The sequence below is a fragment of the Vombatus ursinus genome, unplaced genomic scaffold, assembly GCF_900497805.2.
Source record: "Vombatus ursinus unplaced genomic scaffold, bare-nosed wombat genome assembly UNPS02014784.1, whole genome shotgun sequence".
In the NCBI taxonomy this organism is placed as follows: domain Eukaryota; kingdom Metazoa; phylum Chordata; class Mammalia; order Diprotodontia; family Vombatidae; genus Vombatus; species Vombatus ursinus.
Window position 1 is genome coordinate 5412058 of NW_020954562.1, and position 21801 is coordinate 5433858.

Below are 21801 nucleotides of genomic sequence, written 5' to 3' on the forward strand. Positions count from 1 at the left end.
TCCCAAATGAATCAAAATTGGTTTAATTTTCACCCTTCCATAAATCACCACTAAATAACAAATGCAACAGGGCTCTGAACAACAACAACAACAAACGGAAAAACGCCTACAAGTACATGAGATCTAAACAAAAAAGGGATTAAAAGCATGTTAGGGATTTTCAGCTAATATAGATTTCTAAACAGGCAGCTTAGTTCTCACAATTATTCCAGCAAAAACCTAAATTCCCATCATCCTGAAAAGATCAATAAGTCTAATGAGAAATCTCAATACTAAGTGACTTCTTATATCCTAAAATTGCACAAAAAGCCATCCTGAATTCCAAGGACAACAGGAAAGTGTGAGGTCAACAAAACCACTGGCAGCTCCAGCAATCGTGCCAGTAGCCTCCCAGACCCATCAGAGAGGCCAGAGACATGTAAAACCAGCAGGATTCTAATCTAGTGGCAACAGAAAAAGAAGGCTGTACCAGAAAACCCTAGGGTGGTCAGGAATCCATGTCAGGAGCACTGGAAGTCACTAGGAGTATCAGGATACCACAGGGTTCTGAGTTCTGTAGAGTTCTGTCCTGAGACACTATAGAGGGCCCTAAAGATTCAAGTAAACTGAACCTCTGAAATCCAGGCAGACTTAACAACGAGAGCAAGATGTCAGAGTACATATGGAGGTGACCCAGGGAGAGAACAAGCAAGGGTAATCACGCCACCTAAAAGCACAGCAGGGAGTAGAACCTGGCCCCACTGAAAGCACTAATTAAAAAACTAAGCCAAAAGAGATGAGTAAACCAAAGAAAATACCAACTACTACAAGGAATTACATGCAGAGATGCCCCAAAATGCAACCTAGGAGACAGTGTTGCATTAATAACTGCAAGCAGGGACTCAAGGGAAAAAATAGATCTTCCATGGTGATTACATGAATACCTAGAAGAAAAAAAGCAAGAGATTCTTAAAAATGAAATGAAAGCTCTGGGGGAAAGAAATAAAAGGAGAACACTATAAAACACAAAATGGCAAATGTTACTCAATGGATTCCGAAAATGATAAAAGACAAAACATCAATGACCCTATGAGACAGCAAGAAATATTAGAACAAAATCAGAATATTGGGAAAAACATGTAAAATACATGACATAAAAAACAACTAACCTGGAAAACAGGTCAAGGAGAGATAATAATTTAAGAATTACTAGACTCTCTAAAAACCATGATAACATCCTGGATAGTAGATTTCAAGAAATCTTAAATAAAAATTGCGCAGATGTCACAGAATAACTTATCCTGCACAACTGAATATAATCCTACAAGGAAAAAGACTTCAAATCTGAGCAATGTAGAAGTGTATGTGGATGTAAAGCTAACAGTGTAACAGGAAGAAGAAAACCATCCCAAGTTTAATGTCTTCAAACGTACTAAGAAAGTTAAATGAGAAAAAACAGAGGTTTTGAAGGTGAACTGATGCTGTTCTGAGGGTCTTAAGAGAGGAAAGAGAAGGGAGGGTAAAAGGAGGAGTACACTAGTGTAGATAGGAGGAAGAAGGGAGTGTAACTTGTAATTTCTCATGACGGCGGTATATGAAAAGAAAAGAATAATACAAACATGGAGGAAAGAGTGAGTGGACTGTGCATTAGATACACCTCACTCTCACTTGAAATGAACAAAGAAGGATTAAACACACACAATTTGGTATAAAAATACATCAAAGAGGAAAAGAACCTATATGTTCATTAGTCATGTCCAAAAACAAAACAAAATAAAACAAATCCACAAGCCTCAATCTGTACTGAGTTGACAGACTCTCTACGTGGAGGTGAGTAGCAAGTTTCTTCATGAATACTCTGGAATTTTGGTTGGTCAAGCAAAACAAATTCCCTTCTAGGATAAGGCAGTAAGGTGGCACAGTGCTTAGACAATGGAAGCTGGAGTCAGAAAAATCTGAATTCAAATCCAGTCTCAATTATTAACTGTGTGACTTCAGGCAAATCACTTAACTTCAGTCTGTCTCATTTCCTCAACTGTAAAATGGGGGTAATAAGAGCACCTACCTCCCAGTGTTGCTATGAAGATAAAAAGAGATAATATTTGTAAAGCACTTAATAAAAGTTAGTTATTTCATTAGCAAAAACGCCAATGACAGGCTCGTTGATTTTACATTTCCAAAGTAAAGTCTTTCTGAAAAAAGCCTCATAAATCAAGTAAAATTCAAGAAAAAAGGAAAATGAAATATTTCTAAAATAGCTCCAAAAGAGAAGTATGCAGAAATTGCAATTTTAAAAATACTCAAATTTTTCCTTTCATGTTATAGTAACTTGATTCCATCAAAAAGCTATTACAATACTGAACAAAGGACTAAAAAGATAGTACATCTGAAAAGCTATAATTGACTTACTCTGATTTCTTGAAGATTGTGAAAATTATTTCCTACTCTGACGGAGATCTTGCTTGGAGTATAGCTTTCATCTGATTTGTAGTCTGCATAAATACATAACGTCTTCACTGTTGTTTTTCTTCTATGAATAACAAAGCAAAAAAAAATAATAGTATAAGAAACAAATGTCTTTGGTAAAGAGTCAAGTCAAGAAGCATTGATAAAGACATATCATTTGCCAGGCATTGGCTAAGTGCTACAGATACAAAGAAATGCAAAAAACAGTCCCAGTTCTCAAGGACAGTAGAGTGGGGGATAGTATGTAAACAACTAGGTACAAACAAAATATACACCAGATAAATTGAGGATAATTTTAGAAAGAAGATACTAAGATTAAGGAGGACTAGGAAAAACTTGTAAGCAGTGAGACTTTAGCTGAGACTTGAGAGAAGGCAGGAAAGCCAGGAGGTGGAGATGAAGGAGAGCATTCCAGACATTGGGGACAGCAAATGAAAAATGCAGAGCTGGGAGATGAAATGTGTTATGGTAGGGACATCATGGAAGCTAGTATCTTAGAGCACATGGAGGGGCACAATTTGTATGACTGGAAAGATAGGAAAAGGTCAGATAATGAAAAGCTTTAGAAGCCAAAAAGAGGAGTTTATATTTGACCTTGGAGGTAGTAGGGAGCCACTGGAGTTTAACGAATGGGAGTGGGATTGACATGGTCAGTCCTATGCTAAATTTAGAAATATCACTTGGACCACTGAGTGGAAGATGAAATGGAACAGAGAGAGACTTGAGGCAGGGAGATCAACCATCAGGATATTGCAACAGTGAGGTGACAAGGGCTTGTACCGGAGTGGCAGGAACGTCCAAGAAGAGAAGACATGTATTTTAAAATATCTATAAGACATCTGGCTCGAGATGTCTTAACAGGTAGTTAGAAATATGAGGCTGAAAGTCAGAAGGAAAGTTAGGGCTGAATAAACAAATCTGAGAGTGATTTACATATAGATTATAATAGAATTCACTGGAGCTTATGAGCTCAGGTAGAGTCTTTATTTTGAACTCGATATGATTTAAATACAAGAAACATTTATATGTCCAAAGACATTTTGTGGGACATTTGGTTATTTCATATTGCAGTGTTCATAAAAAGTATCTACAAAAAGATGACCATGAAAATAATTACAGTTTAAATGTCACTATCTGTTGCAGAATAAAGGTGGTAGATAAATTATATAAAGAACTTGTTAAGATCCTCCAAATTTAACCAACATGTACTTTGATACTCAGTGACTTCCATGCAAAGGTAGGCATAGGCAAATATGGCAAAAAAAAAAAAAGTTGGAAAATACAGATTAGTAGTAAGGAATGAGAAAGTCCACAACTATAGATTAAACATGAAAATCATGGCTAGAGATCTCTGATGGTTTCTTCAAGAACAAAATGTTGAACATGGTGAGCAGAGCAGCACAAACCATCTCTGGCCACTTCGCTAGATTTCCCAACCTCTCAAGGGCACAGGGCCAGGCCCAAATACCTCCTGAGCTCCCCCAGTTATTCCCAGGACATCAGCATGGTTCTACTATGTCTTGATTATTTTCAAAGAAAAATGAAAAGAGAGCAGAAAAGAAGATCAGGGAGGGAAGGTAAGGGGAAATTTTTCTCATATAATCAGAGTAGAAGACATCTATACAAACAAGTAGGAGGGGTGAGGAGCAAGCAGTAGACACCTAAGCCTTACTCACATCTGAACTTGTCAAAGAAGGAAAGAATAACACAGACACAGAGTTCGGTACAGAAATACATTTCACTCAACAGGGAAATAGGGAAAGGAGAAAAAGAAGAAGGAATCAGAGGAAGGATAGGTTAAGTGGGAGATTGGTCCTATGCAAAACAAACTCTAAGAATATACAAAAAATATTTATAGTCCTTTTTAAGGTAGCAAAAAGGGGAATCTGAAGTGGTGCCCATCAATAGGGGGGATGGCTAAACAAGTTATGGTATATAAATGAGATGGAATATTACTGTGCTCTAAGAAATAATGAAGAGAATGGTTTCAGAGAAACCTGTAAAGACTTAGATGAATTGATGCAAAATGAAGTGACAGGAGCTACAAGAACAGTTTATACAATAATAAAAATATGGCAAAGACAAGTAAACTTTCAAAGAATTAGGAATGCTGATCAGTGTAACCACCAACCATGATTCCACAAGATTAATGATGAAATATGCTAGAGAGTGTAAAGGACTCAGAGTGTAGAATGAGGCATCTATTTTTTGGACATGGCCAAGGTGGAAATTTGTTTTGCTAGATGATACATGTTTATAAAAGAGGTTGGTTTGTTTTTTGTCTTTCATTCTCAATAAGGGGAGAAGAAGGTGAATTTTTACTGATTTTTTTTTTTAATTATGCACAGGACATGGTGCCTTCTGGTCAGAAACAATCACCTCCTAATTGTATCAGTCACTTCCAATACTTCATAGATCTTAAGAGCTAGGCCAACACCTAAAGAGTAAGTCCTGTACCTTCTAGTCACCTGCCTTCATGAACAGAACTCACTGTTACTCTTCCTAGATTCATTTCTCAACGGTTAACATATTGCCACACCCTCCTACTTTCCCCATTTCTATGGTACTAAATCTCTTGTTGTCAAAAAACCATCTCTGCCTCCCCAAACTCATTTTGTCCATTTTCTCATTGCCATCCCCCTCAACCATATACCCCTTAATGTTCCACTCCAGGTCTGCCTGGACCGTCTTGTATGCCCTCTGAAATGCTTGTTCCATAATTAATAAAATTCATCTCACCTTAAAATACATATACTCTAGTTTTGCATCTCTATTACCACTTATTAATCCAACCCTCCTCCCCTAACAGGAGCTCTCCCCTTGTAATCATACGTCACGGATTTATCCTCTATGTGTTGATTTTTATATGTTGCTTCCCACATTACAATCTAAGTCTCTTGCGGGCAAGAATTGGTTTTGCTTCTTATTTGTATCCCTACAGCTTAATGCCTGGCAAAATGCATGTTGTTGTTCAGTCAAGTGGACTCTTTGTGACCTCGTGGACCATAATCACGGGGTTTTACTGACAAAGATAATGGACTGGTTTGCCATTTCCTTATCTAGTGGATTTGGAGTGCAGAAATTAAGTGGTTTGCTCAGGGCCACACAGCTAGTATGTTTCTGAGGCTGCATTTGAACTCGGATCTTCCTGACTTCAGGCTCAGCACTCTATCCAATGAGCCATCTAGTTGCCTCCCTGGCAAAATATAGTAAGTACTTAATAGACGTTTGCTAATTGATGAGACCTTAATAACACATTATTAATATGGGAATCATTTCTAGATAACCTGTTTATATACAAACTACCTATTTGAGCAAAGATAAAATAATATAAAACCAGGAGACTGATGAGGAAGACATGAAGTACAATTAAAATAACTCCCACCTAACCTATTTAAACAAATATTGAAATGGAAAAGTAGAAAATGGGTATGATAAAGGATGCTGACAGCAAACAACTTCATATACAAGTATAATTGATGTAAAGCAACTGCTATAACAAGACCAAAGAGCCTAAAAAAATACCATCATTTGCAAATGCTTTGACCTATTTGCCAAGCAGAAAGATGTAGCAGTCAAGGGTAACATACGTTTAAAACATAACTTCATTTGCAAAATCATAGGAAAAAGGTTGATGGAAGATTACAAACTGAAATGCCTAACGAAATGCCTAGCTGCAGTGGAAAGAATAAAACAATATAAAGAACCTTGGCAAGAGACCCAACTAAGCAGTTATCCCCAGGACTTTTAAGGATGAAACTGGAAGAAAGAAACAAAACAGACCAAAGATGGAAATTGTCTTAAGAGATTTTTATGACAAATTCTTTTCAAGACTAGTGAAAGCCCCACATTGGGGCTCTACCTTCACTTCTACATGAAATTTTTTGAGGAAGTAGAAACAACACTAGAGGGCAAACATGAGAAAAGCAATTGGAGTAGACCAAGTATTTACAGAGGGAGTCCATACTGGAGGTGATATAATCTTGAAAACAATGAAGCATTAATTCTCAACATTTTTGAAGGGAAAAAATATTTGAAAGGTATGGAAAAAAAATCTTAGAGCTTCTCGCTACTCCCCCCCCTCCAAAAGAAAGGCATTCAAGAGGGTCTACATTTGCAGAGATAGAACAAAGCACTGCCTTAAAGTCTTTCTCCAACCAGCTGTGTCCCATACAGATGTCAAAATAACATGACTCCTTGAAAGATTTAACAGATAACCTTGTTTAAATATCCTCTTAACATTAATACAAAGCGAGGCATAAAAACAGAAAGACATATGCTTACCAAAGGTGTTTGTCACTATCATACAGATTTAATGTTTGTCCCAATTAAAGGGGGATTTCCTATAGACAGTGAAATCTTCCAGATGTTTGTCTTTGCAGATGACATGATATTATCAGGTTCTAAATTTTAGAGCCTCTTAAATGAAAGCCATAATCACTCAAAAGAATCTGGTTTAACTATCTGCAAAGAAACACTAAATGAAAGATGAATGTCTACTATCAAAGACTACAATATTCAGTTGGATGAACAATTTTATAGAGCTCATCCATCAGAGTATGCATGCATGGGTATGTGCATTTATCTCTCTGTGACAGACACTGAAAACAGATAAAACCTAGAAGTCAAACACTAGGACAGCATGTTAGCTTGCCTTTGGAAAATTATGAAAGTCTTTTACTGACCCCAATCTTTTCCCTAAGCCAATGGTACAACTTTATAATACCAATATTATTGTGATTATTACTATAATGGCTGTTAGTCATGGAATACTACAGGAGCCAAAGAATCAAAACTGAGGATCACCACAAGGGCAATGAAGAATACATAATGGATATAGGCATGCATTTATATAGCATTTTAAGGTTTGCAAAGCAATTTGTATATGTTTTCTCATTTGATCCTTACAGTTCTCAAATCCTGGAGGCTAAATGCTATAATCATCCCCATCTTACAGATGAAGACACTGAGGCACATAGATATTAAGTGACTTGCCCAAGGTCACACAGCTAACAAGAATCTGAGTTCATATTAAAATTCAGTCTTTCTTACTCTAAACCCATATTCTATTCATATTATAAATATAGAATTACACAAAAGCAACAGAGTAAAGGATCTCAGAGAAAGGTTTGTTGTGTTTTTTTTTTTAATGGCCACATGGTGAGAGCAAGATGGATAGCCCATGTGTTCAACTGGTATCCTTATGATGCCAAGAGAAAGAAAGGAAGCTCTCTAGCACACCGAGATGGTATGAAAGAGTTATATAGAAAGCACAGTCATGTATGGATTGCAATCTACATCTTTGGAGGAAATAATCATATTGATGAGATCACATATCTATTTGAGTAATTCAGAGACATGTGAAAAAAAAAGTATAAATACATTAACACCTCATGCACCTGATCATTTTATTTAGCAAATTTAACTATATGGAACACAATCAAGAAATTGGAATAATCCAATAATATCACTCATTTTATCCTAATCCCCTACTTTCACAGATAAATGAGAAATGAGCAAACTATTCTTCTTTTCAATTCCATTTTCCATGGCATTTTCCTGACCCACTGTCCTGCACACAGTGATGCCTCACTTAACTCTCTGACTCAACAGCATTTTATTCTATGTATTACATAATTTAGCAAGATTATAGACTATATAATTGCTTCAGTGTTAGCTCATGCACCTGAATCTTTTTTCCCCACGTGTAAATTCCTTAAGAGCAGGGGCCACGCAATATATTTCTGTATCCTTCAAAGTATACAATAGTCGTGATCATTAAGGTAGACAGTCAATAAATATTTGTGGATTGATCTAACTGTAATTGACCAGCAATCTCTATTAGCAATAATTTAAAAATAGTAGCCAATATTTTATGGCTTTGAATTTTGCAAACCACTTTTATCATATATATTGTCACATCTGATCTGCCTAACATTCTTGTGAGGTAAGAACTACTGTCCTTATGTTCAGATGAAGAAAATGAGACTCTAGAAGGTTTAGGGACTCAAACACAGTCACACAGTTGGTACAAGAGGTGATATCAGAACTCAAATCTTTCTGATACCTAACTCTTTCTTTGCTATGATGCCTCTTTATTTCCCCAGGACTGCCCTATACATTCCTCTAATAAAATTTGATTCCATTAATAAAAGTGAGAGGGGATGAGAGAAAGCAAAAAAATTCTATAAGTGGCCAAAATAGATGGCATCAAGTTCATGTATATTTCTCTTAACAAAATCTTAAATCTTCATTTACTCTCATTTTAAGCATCATTTAAATGCTTAGCTAGCTGATTCCCAATCCACAACAGTTTATATGCAGCAAATTCTAATTATGAGTTTGATTGGAAGAGTACCTAGGAACAGATATGTTGATAACAGTAAAAAGTGATAAACAAGTCTAACAATGAGGGAGATAAAAGAAAAACTATACAATTGCAGATGATGTCAGACTTTTATACTGTTGGTTAGTTTTGCAAAACTTTTTTTTCCCTTCCTTTTTATTCTTTATTATAAGGGAAAGCTAGGGAGAGGGGAGAGGAAAGGTTACAATAGGGAAATTAAAGTCAAGTAAAAACAAAAGATATCAATTAAAAACTATGTTAAAAAGAAATCTATAAAAAGTAGGTAAAACTCAAAAAGCACAGCAATCTGTGACCATTTACTGTAGATGGACATGGAACTACCTAAACACCTCAACAGGCCTATCACTCTATCAAAGTACTAAGCAATAACAAAAATTTCTGGGTCATGAAAAAAAATTATGTCCTATATATATTTTTTCTTTAAAAAACAGTTTGATTATGTTTTTAAAAGTATTGCTATCATTCACCAATGACTGCTCCCAACCCCTAAAAAGAACCCTGTCTCATAACAAAGAAATACAATTAAGTAAAATAAATCAACACATTGTCTTGTTTGGTAATGTTCTACAATAACAGTCTACTATCTCTCTACTGAAGCATAAAGCATGTTTCGCCATCAGTCTTAAGTCATGATTGTGCCCTACAGTCTTTAAGAAGGCAAGAAAACAAATAAAGCACTTTAGAATAACTTAAATAAAAAAATTATTTTGGTCCTTAAAGGAATAAACTGCAGTTATCTTGAAAATTCCCTTATCTAGAACACCTCACTCTTCAACGATACCTGTATACATGTAACTTACTACTTCAGAATCTATCTTGTATATGTTTAATTACATATATTTAGAGTAACTATGTATATGTATGTGTGTATATATACAAATAAAAATGTTAAAGTTTATAGAACATCCTGGGTCTAATTTTCTCCCTAAGCTTAGAGAATAGAAGGCACAAGGAAAAAATCAAAATCAACTTGTCTCTTATTAAGTATGAAATAATCTTCATGCTATGAAACTTAAAAAGAGGGATAAATCTCAGGGAGTAAACAGAGAAATATACTTTTCCTCATGCCCAGAAAGGAATTTACACAGAGCAATGTGGGGAAAAAAATATTACCCTAAAATTAAGAACTAACAATTGCCAAAATGAGAAAATAAATTATTTTATTTAAGGTTTTCAATGACAGAGATGTTAAGAGAAATCTGGTTTGGACCTCACCATATTCAATGAGGCAAACTCAGGAAAAAGAAAGGCAAAAATATTTTTATTAGCACACTAAAGCAGCAAGCAGCTGGAGTGGGCCCCCAGTTTTATAGACATGAGTAAACAACTTCCAAATAAAGGCAAAAGTATGCTGATTGTTACACATATCATGAGATGGGTTTATTGCCACCTCAGCTCTTCCCCATGTCTAAGTGCACATGTGCACAAGACTGTCATTTCCCACTGGCTGGTTGCATACTACCCAACGTCTAAACAAGATTAAACATGGAGTCACTCAGATTGACTTTGAATAAGTGGCTGACTTTGTACGGACAAATGTCTTGTGTTTATTTTTCTATATACGTGCTATTTACTGTCAATAGAATACAAGTTCCATGAGGGCAGGCACAGACTCTTTTTTTTAAGTCTTTGTACCCTAACAATTTTTTCACAGTGCCTGGGAAGGGAAAGAATGTTATCTATCAGGAGCCCCACCATGTAAGTGAAGCTAGGTTTGTTTTTTTTCCCCTAAAACTCAAGGAAAATGACCTCCAAACCTAACTAGCTCAGAGGACTAAGATTCAAGCTCCCTGATTCAGCACCCTGGTCACCTAAAAAATAAAAGAGACTGACTGCAAAAGAGGTAAGAGCTCTTCATGCTTGGCAGATGCCCTCCAGTCATAGAGGTCATAACAAATTGCCAAGGAGTATAGATTATATAGACATGAAGCCCAAGCCAAGTGTTGAATCCTTGTTGAGTAGTCTTTCTATGCTATGGCTAAGTAAACCTCCTTTTGTTAACTGTTTAACATTCCACAAATGTTTCATTTCATGCCAATCCTAAAAACTGGAATGAAGCTATAAACTAACAGACTGGCCTTGGTAGCTCTGGTTTATGATGTTGGCACAGAGTAAGCATTTGATAAGTGCTTATCCAATGAATGACAAAAATATAAAATTCTTTTTTATCTGATGCATATTTAATATACATCAAGTTCAATTTTTTTTACTACTTTATTACATAAATTCCTGTTTATCATTAAATAGTCCGGCCATAAGAACTGGACATTGAGGAGATGCCCATCAATTGGGGAATGGTTGAACAAGTTGTGGTACATAAAGGTAATGGAACATTACCGTTCCATAAGAAATGATGAGCAGGCGGACTTCAGAAAAACCTGGAAAGACTTACATGAATTGATGCTGAGTGAAGTGAGCAGAACCAGGAAAATAGTGTACACAGTAATAGCCATGTTGTGCGATGACTAACTTTGATAGACTTAGCCCTTCTCAGCAATGCAAGGATCTAAGACATCTCCAAAGGTCTCATGATGAAAAATGCTATTTGCATCCAGAAAAAGAACTATGGGGTCTGAATGCAGATTGAAGCATACTATTTGCTCTCACTTTCTTTTTTTTGTTTGTTTGTTTCTTCTTTCTTGTGGTTCCTCCCATTGGTTCTAATTCTTCTTTATAACATGACTAATGTGAAAATATGTTTAATACGAATGTATATGTAGAGCCTGTATCAAATTGCACACTGTCTTGGGGAGAAGGGAGGGTAAGGAGGAGGAGAAAATTTAGAACTCAAAATCTTATGTAAGTGAATGTTGAAAACTAAAAATAAATAAATTTTTTAAAAAAAGAGTCCAGCCATGTGGAGTCTTCAAAAGAAAAAAAAAAACTAAGAAAGAGAAGGCATACATATAAAGGCATATTTATACTAAGTATAAAGAAAACACTTTTTCTACTTAATAGTCCTGTCAAATGCTGCCTAAATATGTTTTATAAGCAGTTAAAAATTTTAATATATAGTTTAAAAGAAAATGATGATATGTGATGGATTCATAATTCCATATACAATTCCCATTTTCAATCTTTCTTTGAATTTGGCAGGTGATATTATAAAAGTGTGGAGACTGAAATGTAATATTCCAAGTCAAGTCAACATGAATTTATTATAAGAATATGCCATGTCAGATACTAATTTAAGCATTGGGCATACAAATACAAGCTATAAAGAGAAAGAGTCCTGGCCCTCAAGGAACTTACATTCTAATGATGCAAAACAATACATAAAAGGGAGCTGAAAAGCATACAGAGATAGGCAGGAAATGACCATTTCCTCAAAATGGAGTTCCAGGGGCTGCTAGGTGGCGTAGTCGATAGAGCACCAGCCCTGGATTCAGGACCTGAGTTCATATCCGGCCTCAGACACATAACACTTACTAGCTGTGTGGCCCTGGCCAAGTCATTTAACCTCACTGCCTAAACAAAAAAAAAAAAAAGACAAAATGGAGGTTCCAACAGGAACTCACCATGGAGGAAGGGATTATAGGGATGGAAGGATCTTCAAGGGTAAGAGGGTGATATGAATTTTATTTCTCATACATGGCACAGAAAGCCCATGATTATCACAAGGCCAGTGTCCTATAATAGTCATACAGGATAACTGCTGCTGTCAAATTTCAGCCTCAAGTTGGCTAAGTCAAATGAAACTATTTTGTCTATGTTACCCATTGTTATTTACCAGCCAAGCCTCTACAGGTCTCTTATTCTAAAAAGCAAAAGATAGAGTCTTATAACCAAGAATACCACACACAGCAAAACTGAGTATAATCTTGCAGGAAAAAATGGCCCTTTAGTGAAAGAAGCTTCCCCGTACTCCTGATGAAAAGACAAGAGCTGAGCAGAAATTTTTGAAATAGAAATGCAGGATTCAAGAGAAATATAAAGAGGGAAATACCATTGAGCAATAGGAAGCGATTATACAAGGGTGAAGTGTTTATATTCTAATGGGGGAAAAGACAAGTATCCTTTTAGAATTCTATCATCATCTGGGACAACAGAAAGTACTGAATAAGACTGAAGCCCTAGGAGTGATTTTATTATGTTTAATGATCTTAAAAGAAGGGGAAAAATAGGGAGAAGGAAAAGGAATACAGGAGGGAAAAAATTGGGAAGAAGGTAAAGAGAAAATTACTATGTTACATAATCAAGGTACCCCAGGAAAAAAACAAAACAAAACACTACGCAAACATGCAGGAAGGGGTGAGAGGTGCAAGTATACCTTGAACATCACTTTCATCTAACCAGGTCAGAGGAGGGAAGAAAACACACACACACACACCCCACATACGTGGTAGTGTGGAAATACATCCAACTCAAAAGAAACACAGAAAGAAAATGGAAAAAAGCATATTTCTCAGCAGTAAGTGGCATCTTTACTAAAAATGAGATAGCATATTAAGTCATAAAACCTCAAAAATTCAGAAATGTAGAAATACTAAATACATTCTTTACTGACCAAAATGAAATTGAAATCACTCCATGAAAAGGCCACAGAAGAAAGGATTAAAAATGAATTATCGATCAATATCCCCATTGAATAGAAAGAGAATTTTTAAACAAAATATTAGCATAGTGGTTACAACAATGAAACAAAAAGATTAAATATTATGATTAGGTAGAATTTATATCAGAAAAAGCTTGACAAAAGGCAATGCTCATTTCCATTAAAAACACCCACAAGCGTAAGAATAAATGGCCCTTTTCTTAACACGGTAAATAGTATCTATTTAAAATCAAGAGCCAGTATTATATGTAATAAGGATAAGGCAGAGGCCTCTCCAATAATATCAATGGTGACACAAAGATATCCATTATCACCGCTATTATTTGATATAGGGTCAGAAATGTCAGCTATAGTAATAAGAAAAAAAGAAACTGAGGATAGTCAAAAGAAAAGAAAAAATTAAATTCTTATTTTTTTGCATATGACATCATGGTTTACTTAGAGAATGCTAGATTCAATTAAAATAAATTAAAACAATAACTTAAGCAAAGTAACAGGATGTAAAATGAACCCACACAAATCATCAGCTTTAATTTTTATTTCAAATAAAGCTAAGGAAGAGATAAAAAGAGAAATCCCATTCACTATAACTACAGAATGTATAAAATATTTGGGAGACAAAATACCAAGGCACACATAAAATCTGAACCTCCACACAGAAGCTATATGAATATAACTACTAAATAATCTTTATAGAAATAAAGATATGCTAGAATAATGGAAGAAAAATGAATTGTTCTTGGTAGGCTGAACTGATACAATAAAAATCATAATATTATATAAGTTAATATATTTATTCAGTGTCATAAAAACCTACCATCAGATAATATCATAGGACTAGAAAAAATAGTAACAAAATTCATCTGAAGAAACAAAAGATCTCTTGAGATTCTTATCTCAAGGGAAATAGTGAAAAAAAGTAGAAAGGAAAGAGGCTTAAAAGTATCAAATCTAAAACTATACTATATGGCAGTGCTCAACAAAGCTATTTGGTCCTAGATTAAATAAATAGATAGACAGATACATAAATAAATAAATAGGTCAGATCAATGAAAGAAACTAGGTACATAACATACCAAAGCAAAAAGAAATGGTAGCATAATGTTTAATAAACTCAAAGATACTAATTTCTGAGGCAAGAATCCACTAGCAATAAGAAATGCTGGGAAAGCTCTAGTTTGGCAGAAATTGGGTTTAGACTAACATCTCACACCATATATGAAGATGAGTTCCAAATGGATAACTTAGACATAAAAGGTCAAACAAATCAGAGGAGGAAGGAAGCAAATATCTATTATAAGAGGAAGAGTACATGACCAAATTACAAAGATGATCAAAGATGACAAAAAAACAATTTTGATTATATGCGATTTAAAAGTTACTACAAAGACAAAATTAATACAATTAAAATTAGAAAAGAAGCAGGTAACTGGAAAAAAAATCACTGCAGCAAGTTTTTCTGATAGTTCTCATATCCAAGATACATAAGGAAATGATTAAATATCATAAGAATAAGAGCCATTCTCCAATAGATAAATGGTCAAAGGATGTAATAAGGAAGGAAGGAAGTAGGGGAAGAGAGAAGAGACCTAAGCTATTGACAACCATAACAAAAAAAAATGTTCGAAATTGTTCATAATTTGAGCAATACAAATTAAAGTGATTTTGAGGTTCTACCTCACACTCATCAGATTAGCAAACAAGATAAAAAGAGAAATGACAATTTCTGTACTAAGGTTCTACTGGAATAGCTATGAATTGGTCCAAGCATTTTAGAAAGCAATTTGGACTGTACCCCCAAAAGCAACTAAATCATATATACATACCTATACATATACATATACATATACATATATGTATATATATACACACACTCTGACCCAAAAAGATCATTATTAGGCCTAAAGAAGAAAAGGATTTACATATATGAAAATATTTATAGTAGATCTTTTTTTTTAATTACTCCCATTCAATGCTTTTTATTTTTTTTGTTTTAGACAACTGGGGTTAAGTGACTTGCCCAGGGTCACACAGCTAGTAAGTGTCAAGTGTTTGGTCTGAGGCCGGATTTGAACTCAGGTCCTCCTGACTTCAGGGCCGATGCTCTATCCACTGTGCCACCTAGATGCCCCTATAGTAGATCTTTTTATAGTAACAGGAAACCAAAAATTAAGAAGGTGCTCATCAACTAGAGAATGGTTAAACAAATTATGATATATGAACATAATGGAATATTGCTGCACTATAAGAAATAACATCCCAAGATTCAGAGAAACTTGAGAAGACTTATTATATGAATTGATGCTGACTAAAACTAGCAGAACTTGATTATGATTTATATGATAACAAAAACATTGTATTCCAAAAGACACATGATAAAACATGCTATCCAACCTGCAGATAGGGAATTGATAGCCTGAGAGTATACAATGAAGCATGTTTTTTTTTCTCTTTATCTCATTTTTTTGCCTTTTTTTTTAAAAAAAGAACATGGCTAATGTAGACATTTGTTTTGTGTGACTCTACATATTTGTAATTTGTTTATTTTTCTTGCCTTCTCAATAGGTGGGGTTGAGATTTTGGAACTGAAAATAAAATTGAATTTTTTAAAAAATTGTTAAGGCACACATCTTTGAAAGATTTATAAATTCTAACTCATCTCCTGACAGAGAGGGGAAGAACTCAAGGTGTAGTATAGAACACACTTTTTCAGCTGTAATCAGTGGGTAGAGCTGTTCTGCTTGATTATGCTTATCCGATACAAAGGTTTTATTTTTATTTCTTGTGTTGGTAGTAAGAGCAACAGTGGCTAGTAATAGGATTACCAAAATAGGACAGAAAAAAAGCCACTGAAGCATTTTTTAAAATGCATGGAGAAGAAAAGAACAAAAGTCAGCAGGAAAGACAAACATGCAATGTGGGACAGTTTGGGAAATAACATATTTATTATTTATTATATGCTTAAAGAGAAAAAAGTCAGGCTGTTCATAAAACACAGCTATAGGTACACATACAGTTCTCTTTTTCTGTTCTATTTTGCATATGAAATTGCTTATTTTATTTGGTCTCGTTTAAGTTCATTAGAAAAAAAAATCAAAAGAAAAAAATTTCCTTTTTTCCTACACATAACTACACTTAGATATTGGGGAAAAACTGGAAAATAGGTACACAAATATATTGTTGGTGAGGACCTGCAGTTGGTCCAGCTGTGAACTGCCATTGTTACAAAGGATTCCATATAGAAGACGGGAGAGTTTCTCCCCCATCTCCCCCAAAATGAGGGCTATAAAGACAAAAGTCATCAATTTTAAGAAGGAATAAAATTACTAACCTCATGATGTGATAAGTATAACAACTTAAACCACAGCTTTGGTTTTAAATATAACCATTCAGGTTATAAGCAATAACCATTCTCCAATATTTAGATTTAAAATATATATTTACTACACGAAAATAAGGATGATGGGATTTTTTAAAAAAAAATATTAAACTGAGCAGTTTAATTGGTTGTTTGTCTATGCTTCTGCAGATCAGAACTGCAGCCAATCACATGAATATACCAATTCTTAATTCTTAATCAATTCTTATATCAATTCTTAACTTAGGAATCCCAAGTAAAAATTTCCTTTTCAAATTGAAGATTTGTAAACAGCTAAAGAATGTACTCAATTGTTACAGATATGTTTGAAGTAATAATCTAAGTATTCTGCCATCAGCAAAACACACTTTCTGAGATTAATTTCCAGAAATTAACCAAACAACATTTACTGAGAACTGCCAGTTTGAGACATTTAATAAACTAGAATATTCAAGCCCTCAAGATATTTATACTCCAGTTGACCAGAAGAAACCCCAAGGCTTTCAAAAAAGCAATGTTCTTTGTTTAAGTTTAAATGTTTTCATCTTTATACTTAATGAGACTAAAATCATAACCTTTTTCCTGAAATATCCCATAAAAAGTGAAAAACAAAAAGTTACCTAAATTGGATATTCACCAAATGAGGCTGTGAACCATCTGATTGCCAATAAGTTTCCAGATTATCATCTCGTAACTGATCCACTCCAAATCCTAATAAAGAAGACAACAATAGGACTATAATCTCAAAATGTAAATTTCCAAAAGAGAATCAGAAATATGATAGTCAATTGGATACCAATACAGTAAAATTTAGACTAAACAGAAGCCTCACATATCTAAAATTCCCTCCAATATCTCCCAGTACTCTACTTGAAGAAACAGACATATATATAAGAGAAAAATAAGTCTATAAAGAATTTAGAAAACAAGTCTCCCAAAATTACCATTGTCAACACTACCAAAGAAAAGCTCACACACCCTAACATTCAGTCCAAACTGAGGCTAGCCTGATAATGGACAGAGAGCAGTGGATTGTCAACTAGGAAGCCTAGGTCCTAGCCACAGTTATGCTACGAGATGGCTGTGACGCTGGACAACATATTTAACTTCATTAAGCATCAGTGTCTCAACTATAAAATAAAAGCATTAAACACTTAAGGCGTCTTCCAGCTCCAGAATTCTGTGGTTCTCAAAATCATAGTACTATGCAATAATAATTGGCACCAATAATGATGACAACAAGCTCCATCAAGATCCTTAATTAGGAGCAGCTAGGTGGCGCAGTAGATAGAGCACTGGCTCTAGAGTCAGGATGACCCAAGTTCAAATCCAGCCTTAGACACTTGATAGTTACTAGCTGTGTGACTCTGGGTAGGTCACTTAACTCCAATTAAGGATCATTTTTTTTTTTTTGTGAGACAAAAGATCCTTAATTAAAGACAACCAATTTTGCTCAATATACAAGTAATCATTCATTTTAGAAAGAGTTTCAAAAATACAAGGAAAATTCCAAAATGTAGCTTCTACTTATTCAGAAAATTGAATTGACTAGAATCCCACATTTTTCTAAGTATTCCAGTTTAGCAAAATTTTATAATTACTATATTGTAACATGGAGTAAAACTGTATCAATTGCTCTTTTTTTTTTGTTTCTTCTTTCTAATGGTTCCTCCCATTGATTCTAATTCCTCTTTATAACATAATGTGAAAATGTTTACTATAAATGTATATGTACAGACTATATCAGATTGTATGCTGTATGCTGGAGGGAGGGGAGAGAAGGGGAGAAAATTTGGAGCTCAAAGTCTTAAGGAAGTGAATGTTGAAAACTAAAAATAAATATTTTTTAAAACAATTACTATGAATCATAAACTATTCTGAATTATTTTTAAAATTATAAAAACTTTTGTAAAAGAAATCCAGTTCCTGAAGAATAGGGAAAAACTGATGCTCAAAAGCTACCAATGGCAGATAAGTTTCCTATAATGTTAATTGTATTGATATCACTGAACATAATATTAGTTTACAAAGCACACCTATGATCTTTCTAACTTCCCAGTTAGAAAGCATTAATAAACCCCTAAGGAATATTCCTCAATAGTTCTTACAGCTTCTGAATATTTGTTCTATTTCTCACTCAAGATAAACTGGCCTATTTGCTATTCCTTGAATACAACGTTGCCAGATTGTCCCACAAGCCTCAGATGTAACCTCTCAACTCTCTTCACCTCTGCATCTTAGAATCCCTATGACCCTTCATGGTTTAACTAGAGTACCATATCCTGACCAAGGCCTCTCCTGACCCTCCTAGTTGTTAGGATTCTCTCTATTCCTCACATACACTTAATAAATATCCATTAAATGAATCAGCCCAGGGATGGGGAACCTGCAGTCTCAAGACCACACGTGGTCCCCTAGGTCCTTAAGTGCAGCCCTTTGACTGAATCCAAACTTCACAGAATAAATCCCCTTAATGAAAGGATTTGTTCTGCAAAACTTGGACTCAGTCAAAAGGCCATTCCCAAGGACCTAGAAGGCCATATCCACCCCTGAATTAACCTATCAATTCAAATAATTATTTCTAATATGTATCAGTACCAAAGTTCTCTGAATAAATTTAAATATTCAGCATACTTATTTCATTTGCATAACTAATTTGATTAGTCAATTGTCTTCAGTGATAGCATATTAAGTTTCAGTATACGTATCATCCATAATATTCTAAATTCCAAACTAATTTGGAGTCCATTAAAGAAATTTTACTGTTTCTTCATGTTAAAAGATATGATCTATTTGACATACTACAATATTAAGTTTCTAGCTGTTCATCAAAATACAATTATTTACCTCACTCAAATACTCAAATGGATCAGTGATCTTATTAATTTGGATATTCTCTTCAAGGATGTAGACTGTAACAAATCCACGTATGCCTATTTTGTGCAATTTTTGTCTGTGTCTTCCCCAAAATTTTCCATAAGTAATCCAATTCATATACTGGAGGCTATCCTCCCTTTTTCCTGCCTTTAAACTCTACCATCCTGTCATCCGATGCCCTATGATCAAGCCCATCTTTTTTTATTATTTTGTCTTATTTTGTCATTTTGCTAATGACATCTTTTACTCCTATTATTCTTTGAAGTTCCTCAGTTGGTTACATGTTGCAGCCTGATGGCATCCACCACTCATCTCTCAATTACTTTCTGTGTAATATTCATTTTGAATTTTTCAGAGACTGCTCTACTCCATGTCGCTCTCATTGCCACACAGTAACACTAACAGAACGTTGCCAATAAAAAGATGGTTCTTTGTTTCTGGAAACTTGGAAGAAGTAAAGAAATTGTACAATTTCTCCAAAAGTAAGCAAGTCCACTTTCCTTTTTAACTTGGGGCCCAACTCATTGTAGATTTGTATTGTTTGTTCCAGATATCCACTCAAAAGCATGTCATAATCTGAGCAATATACAATCTTCATCCGTTTCAGTGACTCTAGATGTCTTCCAGGTGGCTCTGGAATTTTCCAACGCATTATACAGTCATCAAACAGGGTCATCTAGTGGATCTCACTATCCACAGGAAATCCCAAACAAGCTGGACTCTGAACTAGATCTCTTCCATCACTGTAGCAAACAGCTTTGCCAATCATGTATCTCCCTATTTTATGCTCTGCCTGATGTTGAAGGATCAGAAGAATTGAACAGAATTATTTTGGTTAACATATCTTTCAAAGAAACTTAAATGATTTTGATGTATGGATAGGAGACATTTTGTTGGAAGGGCAATCCCATGGGAGCATTTTGTTCTACCGAATTTGTTTCATAGCAACCCACAAGACAAAGCAATTATTTTAACTAAAAGTAAATCAAGGCAAAGTCTCCTGATTCTTTGCAGAGGTGGAAGACTACGGGAGCAAAATATTGCATATAATGCCACACATTTTTTTCCCTTTTTGGGGGGGCAATTGGGGTTAAGTGACTTGACCAGGGTCACACAGCTAGTAAGTGTCAAGTGTTTGGTCTGAGGCTGCATTTGAACTTGGGTCCTCCTGACTTCAGGGCCGGTGCTCTATCCACTGCGCCACCTAGCTGCCCCTATGGAGAATTTCTTTTCTTTCTTTTTTTTGGGGAGGGCTTGGCAATGGGGTTAAGTGACTTTCCCAAGGTCACACAACTAGTAAGTGTTAAGTGTCTGAGGCCAAATTTGAACTCAGGTCCTCTTGACTCCAAGGCAGGAGCTTTATCCATTGCACCATCTAGCTGCCCCTTACGTCACACATTTTTAATATGTTGGTTAGTTTTGCCATATTTTTTTTCTTTCTTATAAGGGATGGTTCTTTGAGAGGGGAAGAGAGATAACCTTGGAAATCTGGATGATATGTCAACAATCTCAACAAAAAATTTACTTTAAAAATATCAGTTCAATTGTTTCATAAATTTAAAGCTGGTTACAGGATCAGAGCTCTGGAGCTGGAAGGGACCTCAGAGAGAATCTAGTCCAATCTTCTTACTTTAAAGATGTGGAAACTAAAGCCAAGGAAATGAAATGAAATTCTCAATATGACTGTAGAAGTAATTATAAAAAGTGAAATCTGAACCCAGGTCCTCCGCTTCCAGAAAGAGTTGTCCTTTCACTGTACCTGACTCTCAATTATGTATTCAGAAGTCTAACTTGACATCAACAGAGTGTAAAAACGTAAATATGTATCCACCAATATCAGGTCCATCAAGCCACATAAAAAATAAAAAATGAATTTTTAAATGGTAGGAAATATCACCTTCAGGAAAATTATTCTAGCCAAAGCTAAAGACAGGGTTGTATTTCATAATCATTATAATTTTTCTAGTGAACAGCAGAAAAGCTGGTAACATTAAATTTAATGAACACCTATTATTATGATCCAGGGATTACAACAGTAACTAAAGAAACACAAATACTCAAAGATTCAATTGGATCTGTGATCTCAATAAGGATATTCCCCTACAACCAAGCAGATATCAATATCTACATCTATCTATATCTATATCTATCTATAACTATGTATCTATAGCTATCTATGTCTGCCTATCCCATGTGATT

At 34.9% G+C, this 21801-nt stretch overlaps 1 protein-coding gene across 4 annotated transcripts in view; it reads right to left on the bottom strand.

The window, feature by feature from the left end:
• ANAPC10 (anaphase promoting complex subunit 10) overlaps positions 1-21801 on the bottom strand; it is a 102688-nt gene that overhangs the window by 66136 nt on the left and 14751 nt on the right. For all 4 annotated transcript variants that reach the window (XR_003569526.1, XM_027866926.1, XM_027866924.1 and 1 more), the window contains exons 3-4: positions 17346-17436; positions 2389-2509 (exon numbers count right to left, since the gene is read on the bottom strand). Coding sequence is in view for 3 of the 4 variants with exons in the window: in XM_027866926.1 (XP_027722727.1) it covers positions 2389-2509; positions 17346-17436 (212 nt within the window). In the remaining variant the exon portion in view is untranslated. The remainder of the gene's footprint in view (positions 1-2388; positions 2510-17345; positions 17437-21801) is intronic.